The sequence below is a fragment of the Varanus komodoensis genome, unplaced genomic scaffold (genome assembly GCF_004798865.1).
Source record: "Varanus komodoensis strain SLA01 unplaced genomic scaffold, ASM479886v1 scaffold101, whole genome shotgun sequence".
Classification (NCBI taxonomy): Eukaryota; Metazoa; Chordata; class Lepidosauria; order Squamata; family Varanidae; genus Varanus; species Varanus komodoensis.
Genome location: NW_025335275.1, coordinates 237,497 through 254,889, shown reverse-complemented (window position 1 = coordinate 254,889; position 17,393 = coordinate 237,497). Strand labels below are relative to the sequence as shown.

The following is a 17,393-nucleotide window of genomic DNA, read 5'->3' as shown; positions in this document are numbered from 1 at the left end:
TGTATGCTGTCTAGATTTGCCATAGCTTTCCTCCCCAGGAGCAAGCATCTTTTAATTTCTTGGCTGCAGTCCCCATCTGTGGTGATCTTGGAGCCCTGGAAAATAAAATCTGTCACTACCTCCATTTCTTCCCCATCTATCTGCCAGGAAGTGAGAGGACCGGATCCCATGATCTTAGTTTTCTTAATGTAGAGTTTCAAGCCAACTTTTGCACTCTCCCCTTTCACCCGCATCAAGAGGCTCTTTAGTTCCTCTTCACTTTCTGCCAGTAGAGTGGTATCATCTGCATATCTGAGGTTGTTGATATTTCTCCCAGCAATCTTAATTCCAACTGGTGATTCATCTAGCCCCGCCTTTCTCATGATGTGCTCTGCATATAAGTTAAATAGGCAGGGCGACAGTATGTAGCCTTGCCGAACTTCTTTCTCAATTTTGAACCAATCAGTGGTTCTGTGCCCAGTTCTCACTGTTGCTTCTTGACCTGCATATAGGTTTCTCAAGAGACAAATAAGATGGTCAGGTACTCCCATCTCTTTAAGAACTTGCCACAATTTCTTGTGATCCATACAATCAAAGGCTTTAGTGTAGTCAATGAAGCAGAAGTAGATGTTTTTCTGCAACTCTCAAGCTTCCTCCATGATCCAGTGTATATTGGCAATTTGATCTCTAGTTCTCTCCCTCTTCAAAATCCTGTCTGTATTTCTGGTAGTTCTCGGTCCACATACTGCTGGAGCCTAGCTTGTAGCATTTTGAGCATCACTTTGCTAGCATGTGAAATGAGTGAAATGGTGCAGTAGTTTGAACATTCCCTGGCATTGCCTTTTGGGATCGGAATGTAAACTGACCTTTTCCGATCCTGTGGCCACTGTTGAGTTTTCCAAATTTGCTGGCATATTGAGTGTAGCACTTTTACCGCATCATATTTTAAGATTTTGAATAGCTCAGCTGGAATACTGTCTCCTGCACTAGCTTTGTTGTTGCCCATACTTCCTAAGGCCCATTTGACTTCACATTCCAGGATGTGTGGCTCGAGGTCAGTGACCACCCCATCGTGGTTAAGCTCTTTCTTTTATAGTTCTTCTGTGTAATCTTGCCATCTCTTCTTAATCTCTTCTGCCTCTGTTAGGTCCCTGCCATTTTGGTCCTTTATCATGCCCATCTTTGCATGAAACGTTCCCTTCATATCTCCAATTTTCTTGAAGAGATCTCTGGTCCTCCATATTCTATTGTTTTCTTCTATTTCTTTGCACTGTTCATTTAAGAAGGCATTCTTATCTCTTCTAGCTATTCTCTGGAATTCTGCATTCAGTTGGGTGTATCTTTTTCTTTCTCCCTTGCCTTTTGCTTCCATTCTTTCCTCAGCTATTTGTAAAGCTTCCTCAGACAACCATTTTGCTTTCTTGCATTTCTTTTTCTTTGGGATGCTTTTAGTTGCTACCTCTTGTACAATGTTGCGAACCTCCGTCCATAGTTAGTCAGACACTCTGTCTATCAGATCTAATTCCTTAAATCTATTTGTCACCTCTACTGTATAGTCATCAGGGATATGATCTGGGTCATACCTGAGTGGCGTAGTGCATTTCCCTACTTTCTTCAATTTAAGCCTAAATTTTGCAACATCAGAACAATTAATCAAATACAAAAGATGCACTATAAATACAAATACAAAAAACAGTGTAAAATCTCCAATCACAATAGTCATTTTTGTGCAATGCACATTAAATGTGTGGTATCTCCAGGTGATCTTGACAAATAAATAAATGAAGGTATGAACCCTACAATAAATTTCAAGTTACCCTGAATGATACACATACACATTTAAGAGATTACCAGATGATATTGAATTGCACATAGAAACATAGAAACTTGAACGAGTCAGAAGGGGCCTCCTGGGCCATCTAGTCTGACCTCCAGCTTCACCTGGCTCCGCTCATGACATGCCTATCATGTGCATGTCTAGCCTATCCTTGAACACCTTCACCGATGGGGCCTCAACCACCTCCTGTTGAAGCCTATTCCATACCCTCGGGGTCCTAACTGTCAGGAAGTACTTCCTGGCATTCAAATTGAACCTTGGTTCCCTGAGCTTGGCTCCATTGGAGCATGCCCTGCCCTTCTCTGCAGGGGAAAACAGTTTTCTACCTACCGCTTTGTGATACCCCCTTACATACCTGTATGTCACCAACAGATCCCCTCAGAATCTCCTCTTCTCCAGGCTGAAAAGACCCAGTTCCCTCAGTCTCGCCTCATACGGCTTTCCCTGCAATCTGGCCACCAACCTTGTGGCACTACACTGCACTGACTCTAACCTGACTATATCTTTCCTGAAATGTGGGGCCCAGACCTGCACACAATACTCCAGTTGTGGTGCACCCGAGTCATACAGAGTGGTAGTAATACCTCTCTCGATCTAGAAGCCACACTTCTGGCTATGCAACCAAGGGTGGCATTTGCCCTCTTGACCACCAGGTCACACTGCTGATTCATGTTTACTCTGCAGTCGACCAGTACCCTGAGTTCAATCTGCAGACGTTCAGCCACTGAAAAAAGAAGCTACTGTGTCATAAAAGTGGGGGTTGTGATTGCCAGAGAACCCAAAGAATATAATCCACCTTTAGGGGCCTCAGAAATATTGCTGAGAAAGGTTTCCAGTTAAGGATATCCCTAACTTGCCTTAATCCAAGTCTTTTGACACATTTCTCAAGCCCTCTTCTGACCTTTCCTAGCCTGGTGCTTATTTCAGAATGCTTTATCCATTAAACTGAATAAAACCGAGTTTATCACATCCATTATCCAATATGACACATTATCACTTCCTTCCCTCCCTGAACCACTTACTCAGTCCATCCCTGCAAAGCCCTAGACTCCAGCACTGTGTGGCCCCATTTAGACTGGTTTTCATTTAATTAATATAGCTTGTGTTATGTGCGGACAGCATCCCATCTTTCCACTGCTAGCTCAACAGGGAGTTAGGAATTTGAAAAGGAACTGCAGAATCTAGTAAAAATATTTGTTTCCAGTTCTGGAATAGGCCAGTGGAACTCCCTTCCATGTGCTCTGCTGACCTGCTCTGTTCTAGAAAAGAGTCTTTCTGCCATTTCTAGTTACTTTAAAGTGCTAGTTCCTATTGCACTAGTGGAGGGTTCTGCTGGTAGATGAACAGCTTGGGATACTGCCTATTACCCCTGGTTAACATTTATTTCTATGTGATAAAAAGCTTCATGTACTGGTTTCTGTAAATCAATCTGTTATTAAAGGCTGGTGCTAGGCCATTTGTCTTTTCTGATTAGTTTGTACTCCTGTTGACACCTCTCTCATTGGAGTGACAGGGGCAGAAGCCCTTGCTCAGTGAACTCCAGCAGCAAATGCTATGGCTTTTTTAAAAGAAGAAATGGTTGGTTGCTCACCATCCTGCAGGGTATTAGGAAATTAGTCAACCCATGATGGGGCTGAGAACAAAGTTGCTGAAGTTAATAGATTCCTTTATTTCTCTTAAAATGCTACTAGGATGCCAGACGTTTAAAATGTTTGATCGTTAACAGTGTAGAACACATGTGGAGACCCTCAGGATGTCCTGTGTTGTATAGCAACATGGCTAATACCCGGGGATACCAATATCTCCTGCACAAAGCTGCAAAAGAGGGTAAGATGCATTTCTCACCTCTAACTATAATCTTTACAGAGAACAAATGGAACAGACACCTGGACCCAAACTTTGCAACCCTATCCGGGCACATTTTCATCCCGTTGGCCAAGCTACCTGAGAAGGAGGAGAGAGTAATACGAAACTGGCTGAAGGAGGAAATCAAAAACATCCCAAAAGGATGCTATCATAGCTGAGGGTAAATAGCCTCTGTGAGAGCCAGTATGCTGTAGTGGTTAAGAGTACAGGACTGCAACTTGGGCGACCTGGGTTCTAGTCTGCACTCAGACAACTGGGAGATCTGGGGCCAGCTACAGACTCTCAGCCCAACCTACCTCACTGAATTGTTGTACAGATAACATTGAGAGAAGAATGACGTAAGCTGTTTTGAGTTCTTAAAAAAAAGGCAGAATATAAATCTAATAAATAAAGTGAGGTGTAGAATAGAAGGTCTCCAAGATCTTAAATTCAACCCTCATAGGCGTTGAGCTCCCAGATTTCCCTGCACTGATCTCCCACTGTTCATATCATGATTCCTCTCCATGCCTTCCACTGTTCCTGATACAAATTATTTTCCTGCTGCTTCGAGCAATGAGGAAGAAGCAATCTGCATCTAGATTACTGATGCATGCATTCATGTGTGAAACATTTGACCCCCAAGCTGGCATTTGAGTAAAAAGAGTCCTGCACCCCCAGAGCTGAGTGTGGCAATTTAAGGACCAGCTAAGATGTGGGGCAGGGACTGAAGCATGGGTGGGAGGGAGTGGTGTTGGAAATACCTGGATGGCTAACATTAAGTCCAGGCAGGTTGGTCATGTCTCCAAGTGTTGTCAGTGTAACTAGAGCCTCCACGTAGTTAGGGATTAAGAGAAATCCCTCTCCAGAGGTCCCAGCCCAAACTTCAGGCAGCCCAGGTAAGCATGGGAATTTCAATCCAGTGAGCTGCTGTCATCACTACCTGGTCATCAGGGGTATAAAAGGGGACTCCGCCATGCGCTCAAGGTAAATTGCCATTTTGCTATGATCAAGCTTTCTTCTTGAGAATAAATAGTTTTTTCATCCCTCACTCTTGTCATACTTAATTGGGTGTAGCATGCCAGGTCCAGACCCTTTGAGTCCTTCAGCTGTTGACCATGCAGGGACTAAGGCCACAGCCTTGACCTTGGCAGCCAGGAAAGATCAGGAAAGCCTCCTCCACAGGACTGACTGCCAATATCAGACACATTGTCTGAGAGTACACTCCTGGGAGGAGAGGGGAAGAACAATCAGAACTGACTCTAAGCTGCAATGCCCAGCTGTGGGAGGATCAAGGGGTCTAGCCGTTCAGCAACCAGTTGGTGAGTAACTATACCCTCTGCTCATACATAGAGTTCCCAGGAAAAGGCAGTCAGGAAGACATCTGAGGGAGCTGTCATTGGAGTAGTTTGGTGCAGCCCAGGAAAGGCCATGCCCAGGGGACCCAGGAAGGACCCTCCATAAGGCCAAGCCTGGCAAAAAGCTAAACTGTTCAGTAGGATGAGTCAGGTTAACATTAAGTCAAAAAAGGGATGCCTCTGGATCAAATGTACCAGGAATTTAAGGCACTGAAAGGTGGAAGTGGCTATCTCACCAAAAAGGTTAATTTTCTTCCGTTGGTTTTTTTAATGACTGTGCTATGAACCTAGAGGAAGAAAGTCATGGCCGTGGAGAAGGGGTTGAAACAGGGATTTGATTTTGTTGTTGCAACTACTTTATAGACAGGAAGAAAGAGCATGAGCATGTTTTGTTGTGTTTTCTCTGGCCTGATGTGATAGTTTATTTAATTTAAAATATTTGTATGTCACCCAATTGTGCCACGGCACTTCTGGGTGGCTCGCAACCATAAGATAGTGGCAGGGTGTGTGCACGTGCCTGAGAGTGGAGGCACTGGCTATGAGGGATGGTGAGAGATGACGTCCCTCCCTTGCTGCCAGCTTATGAGGGAGGGGGCGAACTGAAGAGCCCAGTGCTGCCTTGCCCTACTGCCTCTCCAATCGCTCCCTTTCCAAGGAAGGGGAAACCTTGGATCATTCAGCCATTAAGCCACGATTCCACATGGACAGACTATTGTGCATTTCCCTTACTTCTGAGGAGAGGGCCTTGTGAAGCAAAAAAAGGTCTTGAAATGGCTGAAGACTGGTTGCAAGGGCCGGGGAGAGTTGGGCAAGCAGACTGCATTTTTCCTACTAGCTGAACCGCTAGATTAGGACCCTAATAACCAGGCTGATTGCCACAATCTGGTCCAATATTGTGAACTACGAATACAGGCAATCAGATGTAGGGTCTCAGGGCAGAAAAATATGGCCAAACTTTACTAAGTGTTTCAAAAGGCAAAGGAGTGACTGTCAGAACTTTTAGAGAGCTTAAAGGATGCTATGTGCCCATTTACTGAGTTGGATCCTGAGGCTGAAGAAAATAGAAAGCTGCTGAATATGTTGTTCACAGGACACAGTGCAGGTGAGATAAGAGGGAAGTTGCAAATGATGAAAGATGGGCTGGCTGAACCAATGGTTGAAGTTGCCCATCAAGTGCATGCAAACAGGGCAAGAAAAGGAGAGACGAGCTGAGGGAAGGCACAGAGTGCAAATGGTGGCATTTGTGGGTGTGGGGGGCGACAAGTGCCCACCCCTGAGTTGGGGGTCACTGAAACCCCAAGTGGAAGCAAGGTGCAAGGTGAAAGAAGGATTGGAGAAGACAAAGAAAGAGATGGACCAGCATGCTGTTTGTAAAAGGAAAAGCACACAGAAGAGTTAGAGCTCAGAGAGAAGTCAGCCCCTTCTACATTAACTTACGCTGGAAGAGAGGTGCAGGAGAACCACCAGGCTGTAGTGGCCCAACTGCCTACCTCCCTTTTGGATCAGGATATACTATGTAGCATGAGGGCAGAGCTAAGGCTGAATCCGGAAGGCAGTGGAGGTTCTGGTTAGGGTTCGGCAACTCTAAGACCTTATATTGCTTTTCTCCCTCATTTATTGGTTAACTAAATTATTGTGTATATTAAATAAATATATTGCAAACACTTTAGTTTATGATAGGGAAATGTAATTCATTGTGTGGCCCCCAGGTTCAATGTTGAAGCCTCGAGGTATGAAAAGTTGGACTGCCCTGATTTAGAGCCTCTTTAGAACAATACAGCGGTGCTGGGAGGGAACCAGCCTCTGGGGAGGCAGCGTGGCTCAGAGGAAGATTCCACTTCCCTGCCCTGGCTCTTGCCTGCCAGGGCCCTGCTTCAAAGCCCACCCATTCACCTGTCCTTCACTGCTGGGATTTAAATGGACAGGAATGGAGGCATAGGGGAGCAGACACCTGCCGAAACTGCCTGCTCAGGCAAGCTCCTCCGTTTCCGTGGGGTGGAAAGTAGCAGCCTTCCCACAACCTTGTCATGAGCCTGACAAAATAAATGTTGAAGTAAACGGACAATGACTTTGCTAATTAAAATGAACAAAAGTGTTTCTAAACAGCGTTTATCTTTTAGTGGCTGAGCAACCTAGATCAAAAAATTGCCTGATCACCTGATGGCACTTTATTGGTGCCAACAGCTACTTCAGGTCTCCTTAGTGCACACCTTGTAACTACAGGGAAGAGCCCCTGTAGTCTCACTGAAGATGAAGGCGAAATGGTGACACAGAATCGTGCAAGTCTGAGGGTCAAAATATACCAGAGTGAACTAGTCCTAAATCCTCCCCTTACCTCCCACCTTGAACTGTTACTACTTTACCTTAATAGAAAAGACCAATTGGTAGAAGCTTCTAGAGGTGTGGTTAGGAAAGCAGCAAGGTGGAAAAGGTTATGGAAAGCTTCCCCCACTTTTGCTGTTGTGATTCAGCTTGACCTCTCTGCAAAGGCAGTTTTTAAGTTTTGAGATTTTAGTTTAAGCTTTAAAGGGTTTTTTTTAAAGTCTAAGAGGTCATCACAGGTCTCCAAGCAAAAGCTTTATAGCCTCTCCACTCCATTTACTTTTCTACTGATTGTACATTCCCCAAGAAAGGGGAAAAGCCCCATTTCAGCTACATAGGTTCCTCAGCCATTCTCCCTTCTACTGATGGGATCCCCTGCTAGTCCTCATCCTTCCATTGTCACCAACTGGAAAGATGTTTTCTACACTGGCGATATGTGTCATGGCATGCCAAAGTAGCTGCTGGACTCCCCCAGCGTCTGTGTGACTAAGCACTTTGTTTCCCTCTGGGGAAGAATTTCTACTGCTGAAGAATATGCCAAAAAATGTCACTACTGTACTGTGCAGTGTCAGGAAGAAGATGCAAATTTATCACCTGCTGCATTTCTCAAAAATGCCTAACCGTCAGCTTGTTTGTAAAGAGTAGAGTTAGCTGATGATTCATAGATAACAAACCTAAAGCAAACAGGGCTTTTCCATCTCAGTCCCTGGTTCCCTGCTAGCTCTGACTTTCCCACGAGCACAGGTCTTCTAAATGGTCCACCCTCCTCTGCACAACAGAATGACAGCAGCTCCTCACCATCTTTCCTTTCCTCTGTAAAATAGTGAGCCCTGACTGGCTCCCTAGCAGAGTCAGCCCTACCATGAGGCAGAGCGAGGCAGTTGCCTCAGGAAGCTGATGCTGGGAGGTGGCAGCACGTGTCGGAGAAGAGAGTGGTGTACCCCCAGGGACTAGGGCAGGGCAGGGCAGGGGCAGGTTTCACACGAAGCATGATTAGCTCACTCCAATGCTCAAGAGCCACTGGTGGCTCCAATTCACCTCAAGTGTGGCTATTTACCTCCTTATCTTTACAGCAGGTGCTCGATCTCAACAGTGACTCGCTAGTTTCCCTTTGCTGTTTGCTTTACTAATGGATCAACCACTATGGTCTGGGGTACTGGAGGAAGCGTGGGAGTGGTAAGTTAAAAGCACTGATGCTCGTCAGCCATAAGATGACAATGAGGAGGGGATGAAGGAACAATCGGCCAATCAGATGTGATAGACAAGGAAGCCAGAAGTCGAAGAGCAATGGAATTGGTTAACTGCAGCGCTGCACTGAGCTGGAGATGGAAGGGAAGTTGAATGCATGACAGAGCACAACAGGGAGCAGTGCTGGAGATACTGCAGCCCTGAGCAGAACAAAGCACTCTGTCAGTGCCAAGAAGGAGATTTATCCCAATCCAAAGACCAAGTGAGACTAAAAATGTGGCTGTCTTAAGGACGTGTTCATACGGCTTTCCTAGGGCAACAGGGAGGGGAGTAGGGAGGAAAAGTCCCCAGAAGCCTCCAGCCATGTCTTGTGTACATCATCATCACTTGACTGGAAGGGGAAGAAGAGAGCTTGTGGCCTGACCTGGCAAGGCCCTCAAATGTCCTCAGTGGTTAGTGCCTGGTGCCAGAGTGGTTCCTGCTTGAAAAATAATGAAGATCATGGTACTATGCAATTAAACAGGTATTTGTCCCTCATACAACCTCTTTCATATATTTTACTATGAAAAACTCAGAAATTTTCCCATTATCCCACCTTACCTCCTCCCTCTCCCTTTGGAGCTATTTTAATCTGGTTGTGTGCAAGCCTAATTGCATATGTAGACTTTATTTTGCTAGGCTTAACTTTGGTTTTTACTTCTACTTTTACTGTAGTTTTAAACTTTTATATTGTATCCTATGCTGTATTGTTGGGCTTTAATTGCTGTGAACTGCCTTGGCAACTTCTGCTATTAGCTGATATACAAATGTAATTAATAAATACTAAAACAAATTCAGCTGTGCCTCTATGTACAGCTACACATTTAAGCCACTCTGGTGAACTCAGTCCCAAGAACAGCTCCAATCCTGAAAGATGGAAACCTGTATTGTGGGAAATGCATAAAGAGAAATGATACAGAACAACTAATAAAGCAAAGTTCTAATACTCTTCTGCTGCAGAACTTCTCAGAATGCACTCTGGAATGCTTAGTCTCAAAACAGGCATTGGACTGACTGGGAAAAGCCCAGGAGCCAGCAGACCAGTCATCTGCTCTCTCTGGGACCTCCTCACAAGGTCAGTTATGGTTGTGACTTTTGGCCTCTCACTATAAAGGAAGACATGGGTGTGGGTCTGATCTGCCAATCAAGCTTTTGTCTTGAGAAACGGAAAGAATGACAACATCATGATCAAATGTTATGGCGTGTGTGGGAGGAAAACAGCACATCCTGTGTGAGATAAAGAGGCAAGCACAGTTCAGAAAAGAAAGTTAATCTCTAGAACAGGGGCCAGCAGAATTTAGGCTTATGAAAGCTACTCTGTTTTTTCACTAGAGCCCCAAAAGTCTACCAACTAAAGCCAGGTGCCAGATATTGGCTAAGGAAGGCATCCAATTATGAACCAAGGTGCCTTCACACACTCAGCCCAGGAATTTGTTTTTGGGACCAGAACTGCAGCTTGTACATAAACGCTTCCACATATAAATCCATTCTTCCCCCACCTGTTTCTTGATTTCAGCATCTTAATTTAGATTAAAGAAAGGCTTTTTGTTGTCACTGATGTTCATTTGCGAATCAAAGCCCTTGTTGATATACTACAAATTACTCAGAGGTCAACCACAAGATTTTACTGCTTTTTCCTGCACTAGAAAAGGATCAGAAGAAGGATTTAAAGAAAGTTGCCACTTCAGTCTCTTCATAGTGGATACATCTACATGGCAAATTCCTACCTCAGTCACACACACACAGACAACACTGATACACTGCTCTGAAAGCAGTAACTTGGATACTGCCATCAGTCACTGTCCAATACCAATACTGGGCCTTCAGTAATCTAGAATGGCTGCATGGAGAGCTATGGAAAAGCTTTCAGTACGTCAATCCCACATCCCACAAACTGACCTGCCAAGCACCTTCTGTTGCTATTACACGAGTTCTGTCACATCTTTCCTTCCAAATCAGCAACTTGGAAGCCAAACTGCATCCCACCCCCTGCAAAAAGCTGGATTTGGCAAAGGAAATTCCTAATAAAACAGTGGCTATGTTAATAACTGCCATCTTGAAGCATGCCTTCCATCATCCCATTTACAGCGACCCAGTTCAACTTTCCCCACATGTTACCTTCCAGATGACTTGGCACTCAACTCCCATGCTAGCAAGGGATGATTGGAGTTGTAGTGCAACCTGGTCACAGGCTGGGAAGCACTGAGCTAATTCAATGGAGCTTACAGAGAACAAGTTTCCTGTTACTGTTACTTGGGATAAACTTATTTTATTTATTTGTTTATTTAAAACATTTATATCCTGTCCTTTCTGATGAACGGCTCAGGACGGCTTACAATGATTTAAAATAAAATATTACAATAATACAATAATTAAAATGGTAGATATTAAATCAACATAAAACAACACTTCATAAAGCTAAGGGAAAGAAAAGAAAAGAAGAATAAAAAATGTGACTGTGGAAAAAAGATCTTAAAACATCTAAAAACTTTAATTATTAAAATGATGGCTGAATAAAAAGGTCTTCACCTGGCACTGAAAAGAGTGTAAAGTTGGTGCCAGGTGAACCTCTCTGGGAAGCACATTCCATAGTCTGGGAGCCACTGCAGAGAAGGTCCTCCTCTGGGTAGACACCCTCCATACCTCCTTCAAAGAAGCTTCCCGGAGCAAGGCCTCTCCTGCCAATCTTAAGGGGTGTGAGGGCATATAGGAAAGGAGGCGATCCTTCACATATTCTGGCCCCAAGCCATTTAGGGCTTTATAGGTTAATACCACCACCTTGAATTGGCCCCAGACTTAAATTGGGAGCCAGTGTAGCTGATAGAGGACCGGTGTTATTTGAGAATGGCTTCAAGCTGGGCAGGGGAATATCCCTCCTCCTTTCCATTAGAAAATTTCACAAGGCACATTCACCAGGAAACTACCTCAGCCAGACAACTGTTGCTTTCATTAACTCTTCCCTCCTGCCAGTTCCCTGTTTAAAGCTTCGCAAAAACATCTTTTCTCCAGCAAGGGATCACCCATTAGCCTGTAGCAGCAAAAATGACAAAGAGTCTTGTCGTACCGAAGGCAAAGGTTTCAGCAGATTAGAGTCAAGGTCCGCCCAAGACATTTTCCTGCGCAAGGCAACAAACAAGATGGTGCCCACTCTCAGACCATGCTGAAAAACTGAATGAGCTGGCAATTGAATTCATTTTCAGTGCAGATTAAGGGAAGGTAACAGGTAGCTGTCTCCTCCCACAACTTGTTGCAGCCTCCCAGCATCCACCACCTGATCTGCCTGCCTCTCTTTGCCTAATGACACAACTGACTCTCCACCGCAAAAACAGAATGTTAACACTCCCCTTCCTCACATGGGGCTGGAGAGTGGCAGTGAGAGTGTGTTCCTCCTCAGCATCACAGCTATACCACCTGTGCAGGTACATGAGGCTACAAATTGGAAATGTGCTGTCTGTTAGCCTTCCACAGTCTTCAGACGTCTAGGCGTCACCCGTTGCAACGTATCAGCCTCAGTCAGCACAGCCAACGTTCAGGAGTGCTAGAAGACCCAACCGATCTGGGAGACACGAGTGCAGGGGAGAGAGAGAATCCGAGCCAGAGGGCCGGTACCTCCCCTGGATGAGTGCCCAGGGGCTGAAAACCAGCAAACGTCCTTCTAGAGCTTCGCATGTCGGCCACGCATGTTAACAGCGCGGACCTCCTCAACGGAGCCTGTCTAGCGGGAGGCCCGCGTGTTCCTGCCAATCCCAAGGCTGAGAAAGGAGAGACCCAACCGACCTGAGGGAAGCGGCCAGCCTTTGCGAGCGGAGACGGAGCCGGTGCTGATCCACCCCGCCCGGTCGCCGCACCCGCCAGGGCGGGCTTTCTCCCCGCGAGGCTCCTAGGCAAGCAGGACCAGCATCCGCCGCCGAGCAGCAGAGCGGGCGCAGGGCTCCGGGCAGAGCCGCCGCTCCAGCTGCGCACCCCGCACGGCCGATTCCCCCGCGACACCAGCCCGCCCGGGCCGCGGCCACGCGCCTTTACCGTCGGCATCGTCGGCCTCTTTGCTGCTCGGATCCCCGTCCATCGCTGCCGAAACCAGCAACGCGCGAGTGCAGGAAGAGGCGCAAGCGAAGCGCGGCTCCCGGGGGACAGAGAGGAGGCGGGGGAGGCGGACGGAAAGAGCGGGCGCGCCGGCGGGGAGGCGGACGCCCCTCGGCCATTACTGGCTGCCGCCGCTTCGCCGCGGTCACCTCCCTTGCTCCCGCGGTCCAGGCGGGGCTCACGCAAATAAAGAACAGAAAAAACATGCTTTTTCATATTTGTACACACTCCTTTGCCAACAACAGCCGGCGTGAAGAACAAACGGGATAGACAGCGAATAGACTTGTCAGAAAACAGAACGACCAATTTCCCAAAAAAAGGGAAGTGGGAGCGGAAAAGACTTTAGTGTCCGCTGGTGGTCTGTTTATTTGGTAATACAGTGGTTTTTAAACACTCCTACCGGGTTTCCGGCGCCAGGACGCACAAAATACCACATAGCAACGTGAGAAGCAGGGACAGTATCTTTTTAAAGAAAGATAAAATGTAAACTGAGTGAAACTTGCAATAGAATGTAATCTGTCCCATGAAATAAGGGGAGGAACAAGCAGGTACACAGAATCTCTCATGGGAACATAAGGAATGAGTCAGCAACTTTTGCAAGACCCTTAAACCACTGATAACAGGGAAAAACACCATTAAAATGTGGCCACCAGGGTTTTACCATATAAGGCGCCCCGGAAGATTGTACCCTCGCGAGTAGCCAGCCAATGGCGAAACGAGAGTAGTTGAGCAGCGGGGGGGAAAAGGGGATGTGTAAAGACTCTTGTATACTGAAAAAGATTGCTCTTTGTTCCTCAGGTGCCTGAGGCACTGAGCCAGCCTTTGCGAACTCTTTTTGTATTAAATAAACTGCTTGTACCTACCTGAATCCTGTCTCACGGAGTTCTGAATCTCACAATTGGCGCCCAGTGTGGGGCTCGAGGCATCAACTGGAGGAGACGAGGAGGAACGATCCGGAGGCGCCCCGTCGAGTTCGGCGGTCGGTGGTGAGTCTGTCGTCGCCTGCCCGAGCAGAACGAACTGAAAGACAAGGATCCAGGAGGATACAATTCAGAAACAGCGGTTAGAAACTGGCTGTGGAGAATTTATTGACCAGGCAACTCTGTGCACAGACCCAGGTGAGTAAAGCGAACTGCTGTGTGATCGGTTCGGTAATAGTCTCACGGGGTGGTCAAGGGACAGTCTGGCCAGGTGCCCCATGGAGAAGAGAGCTAAAGGAAAGTTTGTGAGGCTATGGTGAACAGGAGCATTTTTTTTATTTGCTACTGCAGTATTTACTGAGGAAGGGGAGTCCAAGAGGGCTAGCATTAAAGGGATGGGGGAAACAGCCTGTGCAGCCGCAGCCCTATTGGTGGACAAAGCCAGGAAATTAGCTATTGGGGAAGCTTTGGTGGTAACAGTGGCACACTCAGTGCAAGCTCTGTTACCCACCAGGGCTGGAAGGTGGTTAACTGACTCCTGACTTATTAAGTATGAGGCTGTATTGATGAATCAACTAGATTTGGTTTTGACTACTGGAGGAGGTGTGAATCCTGTAGATTTCTTGATAGGAGGCAGTTGCGACTTGGAGTAAGAGCATGATTGTGTGGAATTAGTGGATCTAGAAACTAAAGTAAGGGGAAAGGCACCATGGATACAAAGTAATAAAAGGGAACCAGGTGAGGGATAGTGGGAGACTGTTCTCCTCCTGGTCAGCCCAAATTTGTGAGTTATGGGCTCAGAAGTGAGCCCTGAAATTGTAGGAAGGGACTGGGAACTGAGAAGAATCTAGACTCTGGAAGATGGGTAATGTCTGATGGCTAAGAATGGCTAAGGGACTAGCTAGGCAAGTTATCCAGAGACTCCATGAAAGTAGCCTTTGGGGAGCTAAGGCTCTTGTAGATCAATCTCTAAAAACTGATGTGGCATGGGGATGTATTTGGGCTAGCTCATGCCTTTGGGAAAATTTGGCAGGAAAGGAGTTTGATCATGAGTAGAGGAAAAGTTTTGGTGCATGAGATGTTGGTGCAAGTACTGTAAAAATTGGCTCTGCCTAAACAATTGGCAATTATTCATGTGAAGGGAGATCAGTCTGGGAATGGTGAAGAAATGAGATGAAATAGACGAGCAGACTTGGAAGCAAAGAGGGCTTCTATTGAAGAAGTTGAGGCTCTGCTATCAATACAGAACTTGATCCCCTTGGTTGAAGTTCCTTTTATAAGCCTTAAGTATGATGAGGCTGAAGTAGCAAGGATGAAGGAACTGGGGTGAGTCAGACTCTAAAGCAGCAATTAAAGAAACTAATGTTGGAACTAAAATTGCCATGGACTAAGTGCCTGCCTCTAGTCTTATTAAGAATAAGAACTAAACCTAGGAGGGACATTGGGATCTCTCACTATGAGATGTTGCTTGGAATGCCTTGCCAGGGAACAGTGGGCTTGCCAAGGGTGGAACTGAAAGATACAGTAACCCGTAAATACATTCAAGAATTGTCCAGATGTTTTTCTGATTTAAGGTCCAAGGGATTGTTGGTGCAGACCCCACCATTGGATTTCTGTGTCCATCCTTTCAAAGCCAGGGATTGGATCCTGGTAAAGGAGGGGAAAGAAGAGAAGTTACAGCCCCATTGGGGCGGGCCATACCAAGTACTTTTGACTACAGAATCGGCAGTCCAAACTAGGGAGAAGGGCTGGACACATCATACTCGGGTGAAGGGACCGGTTCCGGAGACAGTGGAGTGGAAACAATGGTCGATTGTTCACCCCATACCATATCATAGAAGCAATCGGTGCTGGGACCAGGCTGTTGGTGGGCCTTGATTTCCAGCGACCTAACCAGCCTGGACATCAGCTCTGCGAAAGAGATGTGTGGCTCTTCTGGTGATGTGGGACCTTGGGAAGTGACTGCAGCATCGGGTGAAGTCGAATCGACCTTGGACTCATCTGAGTCCACCCAATATGGAGCCGGGACGCTGGAGGAGGAATCTCCTGGCGACACCGATCTACCGCTCTCCCTAGATGGTGCCCGCGGGGCGTCTCTCGGGGCTGTGGAATGGACACGATCCTGAGGAGCTGGGGGAGAGGATCGATCTCTAGCTGCCAGGTAGTAGCCAATGGATTGGTAGTCACCCCATCTTGGAGCGGAAGAATACCAGGAGTGGGACCAGTCGTTGAATCGGGAATCGGAAGATCGACTTCTGTGACTTCTCGGGGGAGACATTCCAGTCTTGGTATTGAGCTGAACAGGAGGCATAGGCGTTGGAGTCCTAGCCCTCGGCGGAGAATCTTGTATTTCGCCGTTGGAGATCGAACCGCAAGGTGGATCCTGGTGAAGTTCAGATCCCGTACAGCATGGGGAGCCCGGAGAAGTAACCCTCACAGCCACCTAAATGGTCAAACCCGAGGGTGTTGGTACCATGACCGCAGTCGGGACCGAGGAAGTTGCCAAACCCGAGTGTCGATGTTTAGAGTGCTCGGGTTTCTTTGGTTTCTTAACCGGCTTTTTGGCCTTATCTCTTTTGGCCTTCTTATGCACAAACGGCTTTTCAGGGCCGCTGTGTTTCCTCTTTTCCCACTGTTTCTTTGGTGGGGAAACAGGCTGATCGCCCATGATGGGAGCACCTTCATCCAAAGGGCGTGAGGGCGGAGCAGTAGAGGAAGAGGCCAGACATTGTGGCAGATCAGTTGAAGTTGGACGGCGATCAGGTGCAGCCGAAGTTGTAGCAGGCTTAGCCAGCAGCTGGTCCGATTGTAGGAGAGCCTGGTCCCACAGGAGTTTACGCAGGCAGTTCTCCCTATTCTTCCTCGCCTGCTTAGAGAAGGCCAGGCAGTGGCCGCATTTGTCTGTCCTGTGGCCTTCCCCTAAACAGAGGAGGCACAGGTCATGCAGGTCTGCAGCGGGCATCTTAGAGCTGCACTCTCTGCACTTGTGGAACACCGCTCGTTGTGCCATCGCAGAAGTAGAAAAAAGAAGATAGTATAGAGGGAACAGATAATATTTTTGGTTTGTTTGTTTTTTTAATAGGAACAACAAGAAGAAACTAAGAGACTAACTGGAACACTGGAGAGTAATATGAACGAGGGAATACTAACTTGGAAGAGAGAAAGAGAACTCGACAAAGCGAAAGGGAACGAGTAACGATCTAAGCGAGAGTGAAGCGGCACGAGGCACAACAAACGACGGTCGCGAAGGCTGGAAAATGGCGGACACTCCGCTCCATATATACTGTTGGGGGGAGGGGAGCAGAGTTTTCCCGCCAAACATTAGCTATCAATCTTACGGCCAAAGGCACTGCGCAGGCGCACTACCCATATGTGTGATGCACAGAGGCCACGACAAAGAACTCTTGTATACTGAAAAAGATTGCTCTTTGTTCCTCAGGCGACTGAGACACTGAGCCAGCCTTTGCAAACGCTTTTTGTATTAAATAAACTGCTTGTACCTACCTGAATCCTGTCTCATGGAGTTTTGAATCTCACAGCAAGGATTTCAGTGTGGGTAGCCTGTGCACATCCACTGTCCATTGAGTTTGATGGGGCCTATTCCCAGAGTGCCTGGAGGTCCCCAGAATAAATTCTAAGCAAAACTGAGACTGGCCTATATAAGATAAGGTCTCCAAGCCTTGAAAGGGTAGTGCAACAGCACCTTGCATTTGACCTGGAAGATGTTGGAAAATGACCAAAGATATCTGTTGTTCATCAAGCCCATAAAATGTGTTCACAATTGCTTTTGTGATATCTGTGGCCAGGAACCACGGAACTCTGAAG

General features: G+C 46.7%; 1 protein-coding gene and 1 long non-coding RNA gene across 3 annotated transcripts in view; one reads left to right on the top strand and one right to left on the bottom strand.

The window, feature by feature from the left end:
* SLC44A2 (solute carrier family 44 member 2) overlaps window positions 1-12,699 on the bottom strand; it is an 80,213-nt gene extending 67,514 nt beyond the window's left edge. For both annotated transcript variants that reach the window (XM_044419279.1, XM_044419281.1), the window contains exon 1: window positions 12,589-12,699. In XM_044419279.1, the coding sequence (XP_044275214.1) occupies window positions 12,589-12,631 (43 nt within the window). In that variant the 5' untranslated portion in view covers window positions 12,632-12,699. The remainder of the gene's footprint in view (window positions 1-12,588) is intronic.
* Window positions 12,700-12,971: 272 nt separating this feature from the next.
* LOC123017750 lies at window positions 12,972-16,879 on the top strand. Its single transcript, XR_006413661.1, has 3 exons — window positions 12,972-13,766; window positions 15,143-15,944; window positions 16,651-16,879. It is a non-coding gene; the product is annotated as an uncharacterized LOC123017750 (long non-coding RNA).
* The last annotated feature ends 514 nt before the right edge of the window (window positions 16,880-17,393 follow it).